Below are 5000 nucleotides of genomic sequence, written 5' to 3'. Positions count from 1 at the left end.
GTGTTCAATGGCAGTGCTGATGAGTTAAGGGATTTTAAAATGGCGGACGTAAATTGGATCAAATCGATTAGAATTCTGAACATTACGACGAGGTGTGGACGATTTGCATGTTGATGAGGGGTAAATATGAATCGTAATACATACAATAAATAACTTACATGAAAACTTGAAACAAGAAACCTATGCCTAGAAATTCAATAAGGAAGGAAAATATGCACTCAACTTGAATGATCGCCGCTTCTTGGCAAAGGTTTCGGAAGTCAAAGGTACCAAAAAATACATACTCGTGGTAATGAGAGATTGGAATGCCAAGATGGGGACGGATGCGTATCAAGACTGGGCAGGCAAAATTGGAAGCTTGAATACGGAACAACAAATGACAGAGGACTAAGACTCTTAGAGTTTGCCAAAACAGACAAATCAATGCTTGCAAATACACTACATCCTCACAAGCAATCAAGAACAACAAGTTGGCACTCTCCCGACGGAATACATCACAATCAAATTGACTATATTTTGACCCCTCAACGGTTTAAGTCAAAGCAAAAACAAGAACCTATCATGGCGCTGATATAGGCAGTGATCACGATATGGTGCTCTGCCCCCTGAGTCTGAAACTACAGACTAAACGCCCTGCCATGGTGACACGCCTAAGATTTGATGTTGAGGACCCCACGATAGCAGAAGAGTTCCAAGCACAAATTTGAGGAAAGTTTGTAGGGTCCAAACCTTATTGACAACGACATAAACACTTTCACGAGTAGCATCGGTGATCTGCGTACGACTGCAGAAGAGGTTTTGGGACAAAGAAGAAGAAAAATCAGATCATGGTGACGGATGATATATTGGAATTATGCGACAAAACGAGAGAACTGAAGAGAGACAAAAACCATGATGAAGAATCCGGGAGGAAATCTCTATGCAGAAGTCATGAAAAATATGCGCAAAGCAAAGGAAAGCTGGGTAATGGGACAATGCAGAGACACTGATCATGGGATGCAGCACGTGAATGTAAAGAAAGCCTATGATATTATCTTGAAAATGCAAACAAAACAAGTAGACCAAAAGCTAGTGTAAATGAAGACAGCAAGGGTGCTCAACTTACCCAGAAAGAGGATCTCTTCTTCTTTCAGCTTATCCCGCATTTTGCAGGGTTGCCATAATGAATGCCACATCTCCATGCATCTCGCTTCAGAGCATCATCTTCCTCCAGGCCCAGTTCTTTCATAGCGTCCTTTACCTTATCCAACCATCTAGTCTTTGGGCGTCCCTTTTTCCTCTTTCCCTCTAATTGTAAGTCCAATACTTTCCTTTTAACGTACCCCCTCTCTCGTCTCTTACATGTCCGAACCATTTCAATTTATCATCTCTGATCTTTATTGACACATTCTTCACTTCAGTCAACCTTCGAATTCTTTCAATTCTCATCCCCCTCCTCTTCCTCCTCCTCCTCCTCGTTCTCATCTTCCTCCTCCTTCTCCTCCTTCTTCTAGTCCTACTCCTCCTCTTTCTCCTCTTCCCCTTCCTCTTTCTAGAGGCAGACAGATTTTTTGAGTGAATTATTTTTTTCTTGTATTTTTCTGTTATGACTACCACTTTTCGGAATTTTGCTAATGAAAAAAAAAAAAAGAATTTCCCCATAGAGTTTTTATTAGATTGGTTAGTAAAAACATCTAATTTTAAATCCTGTAGTTTGTATATTATACAATTTATCTATGTATCTGACCATTCCTCTCAATCAATCTCTGTCTATCTACAATCTAAATTTATTGTTTTGTTAAATATATAATATATCTCTCTAGATCTATCTTTCTATCTTTCGTGGGCCGCCAATCCTGCTTGAGATGTTGATGGTAATAGCTAATACCATTAAATTCAGAGCTGCAGCCCTTCTTTATCGCTGCCCCAAAGGATCAACCCCGACCTACTTATCTCTGTTACTCCAAGAATGTTGCGATCCTCGTCTGATTCCTCTCGGCAACTTATACCAAAAACAAATACAAATCTCGGTGGGAGAGCGTTCTCTTGTTAAGGGCCACAAACGTGGAACGCTCTCCTACAAGAGCTGAGGGAATCGGGCTGTTTAGCTGTTTTTAATCTAAATTAAAGACTGTATTTTAGGGATCAATTTCTTTAGCGTTATAGTTTTTGTTCTGAATGGGACTTCCTTCTTGTCTGTGTGAGAGAGAGAGAGAGAGAGAGAGAGAGAGAGAGAGAGAGAAAGAGTGCGTGTGTGTGTGTGTGTTAGTGTGTATGTCTGTAATCATGGGTTTGTGTGAGCGTGAGAGTTGTTTGTTGTTGTAAAGCTTATAGAGCCTTGTATGGATTAAATGCTATTTAAGCTCTTGTTCTGGTGGAGTTTCCAGTTTCCAACCTCCCATAGTGGGCAGGGAGGCAATTACTGTCTTCTATCCCCCTATATCTGTTTTCCAATTTGCTTTCTGTCTTTGTCTTGGAATGAGATTACTTGGTTTTGCTCTGGCCCTGTCCGTAGTGCTTGGCTGGGAGGGAAACAGTCAAATGCATAGTTATTGTTTTGGGAGATGATTTTTTTTCAGTGTAAATCATCTCTCTGATATTTATTATTATGTTTGTTTGAATGCATAATGTAAGCATTTGAGTGTATTCCTCTTAGTGGGATATTGTGCTGGTGTATGGGTGAGACAATTAGGTGATCTCGAACTAAGTACACTGATAGTGTGTTCTTGGAATCTACATCTGTTCCCTATTTGAACCACTCCCCTTTGTCTTACTTTTTTCCTCAAGTCCTTTTTATTGTACATCTAGAATCTTTTCACTATCCAATTTTCTAAATGTGTTGCAAGCGCCGTAAAACCATTTAAAACAAACAAACATAAGCTGTTGTTAATAATAATACCAATATTACATTATTATTTTATTATTAATTATCATTTATTATTGTCGTTGTTATTATTCATATTATTCTTATTATTATTCTTATCACTATTATTATTATTACTATTATTATTATTATTATTATTATTATTATTATTATTATTATTATTATTATTATTATTATTATAATAATAATATTACTATTGTTATTATTATTATTATTATTATTATTATTATTATTATTACTATTATTATTATTATTATTATCAATATTATTATAATAATTATTACTATTACTATTGTTATTATTAGTATTATTAATATTATTATTATTATCAATATTATTATTATTATTATTATTATTATTACTATTATTATTATTATTTTTATTATTATTACTGTTTTCATAATTAATATTATTATTATTATTATTATTATTATTATTATTATTATTATTATTATTATTATTATTATTATTATTATTATTATTGTTATTATTATTATTATTATTATTATTATTATTATTATTATTATTATTATTATTATTAATCTACTATCTATCCTTTTCTATCTATTTATCCATCCATCTATCTCTCCCTCTATCTATCAATCTATCTATATATTTATCTCCAGATCAATCAGACTGTTTTTCTTCCTATTTATATTTTTGACCAGTTTAACATTTAATTCGGCTTTTAAGCATATGGTTCGTTCCGCCCGACATAATACCGTTTTGAGACGATGGGTCACAATTTATTTTTCTATTAATTTAGCTTTTTATATTTTTTTTCCATTATTAATTTATGTATTTGCTTAATTATTCACTTATTTATTTAATAAACAATGTATTTGTCATCCCAAGGCTGTAGTCGACAAAAAGCTGCATGTGTTTTCAGCTTATCTGGACAGAGGACATGTTCGTCTCCTGGGATACAAACTCCAAAAGTTTAATGAAATACCAAATTGTGAGGTTAGATAAAATTTCGTATCTCAATATTCATTAATATATCAACATTATTAATGACGGATTGTGTTGGGTTCTTAATCCTTATTCAGTCTACAACTAAAATATGATTAAAGCGATAATACTTCATGTAATATACAGAGAACAATTTTGCCCATCTGTTCAAATTTTACCGACGTGAATAACACCTTTAAAAAAAAACTAATGAATTAGATTTGATGCTTATGTCAGATAGTTACTTTGGTTAGAAATATGACAAAATTGATATGAACATTTGTATAACGTATTTCCGCGGATTTATCGTGCTCAATGCGCTTCACGCTGGTTTCTTTATTCCTTCAGCAGGCCATTTGAAACCATATTGTCCATTTCATCCAGTGCTAGTTGCCTATTAGGTGTCCTTTTTGGACTACACGTCCTTACAGTGTTGGTTAACGCCTTTAAAAGCCAGGTACTCATTCAGGCCTGAATCGAGTGAGATAAGCTGCATTAAATGCCTTACACGGGAACACAACTTCGGGACCAGACTTTCCAAGATCCCTGTCATCTATTCGGTCACCAGCTTGAGTGACAAGGCGAGACGCCTTACCCAAACCTACAGACTGAAAAAAAAAAGTAAAAATTCGTAATTTTCAGGAGATAGATTTGTGCGGCTATGTGGTCTTGTGGCATGAGACTCGCTTTCGGATTGGAAGGTCCTGGGTTCGAGCCTCGCTCGGCGCATAATTGAGTCCTTGGAAAAGACTCTTTAGTCACATTCTCTCACCGTACTCAGGTGTAAAATGAGTATCTGGCCGTTTACAGCGTTGTCTCTGTCCGAAAAAATTATAATATCGCCTAACAGGCGTCATTTCACCTCCTTCATATTAAGTGTTGGTGTTGGCCAGGGACCGCTTGTAAAACGCGTTGAGAACGTTTAGTGGATATTGCGCTATATAAAAAGCTCAATTTTTCTTTTAGAAATTGTATTCGCTATGTAAGTAGTAAACCTCGCAGTCTGAATGACGCTTGCTGAGAATTGTGAGATTCAGTCACAGATTTTGTAAAACCTAGATGAGTATAGCTGCTCTCTCCATCCATGTTGTTATTTATTGTTTCCATTGGTCACGGTCCTGGGCCAGAGTTTTGAAGCTGTCAAGATCTTGTTGTGACTTTAGTACGGAGGACAATGCGGTTTTTC

At 35.3% G+C, this 5000-nt stretch overlaps 1 protein-coding gene and 1 long non-coding RNA gene across 6 annotated transcripts in view; both read left to right on the top strand.

Annotated features, from left to right (window-relative positions):
• Window positions 1-5000, top strand: part of LOC144978380 (uncharacterized) — a 397383-nt gene that overhangs the window by 297410 nt on the left and 94973 nt on the right. The window lies entirely within an intron of this gene.
• Window positions 1-5000, top strand: part of LOC144978378 (beta-1,4-galactosyltransferase galt-1-like) — a 29819-nt gene that overhangs the window by 12796 nt on the left and 12023 nt on the right. For all 5 annotated transcript variants that reach the window (XM_078924327.1, XM_078924330.1, XM_078924328.1 and 2 more), the window contains one exon: window positions 3719-3826. In XM_078924327.1, coding sequence (XP_078780453.1) covers window positions 3719-3826 — 108 coding nt within the window. The remainder of the gene's footprint in view (window positions 1-3718; window positions 3827-5000) is intronic.

Source organism: Berghia stephanieae, chromosome 8 (genome assembly GCF_034508935.2).
Source record: "Berghia stephanieae isolate SIO BIC M18660-M18661 chromosome 8, UCSD_Bste_1.3, whole genome shotgun sequence".
In the NCBI taxonomy this organism is placed as follows: Eukaryota; Metazoa; Mollusca; class Gastropoda; order Nudibranchia; family Aeolidiidae; genus Berghia; species Berghia stephanieae.
This window is presented reverse-complemented; position numbering and strand designations above follow the sequence as displayed.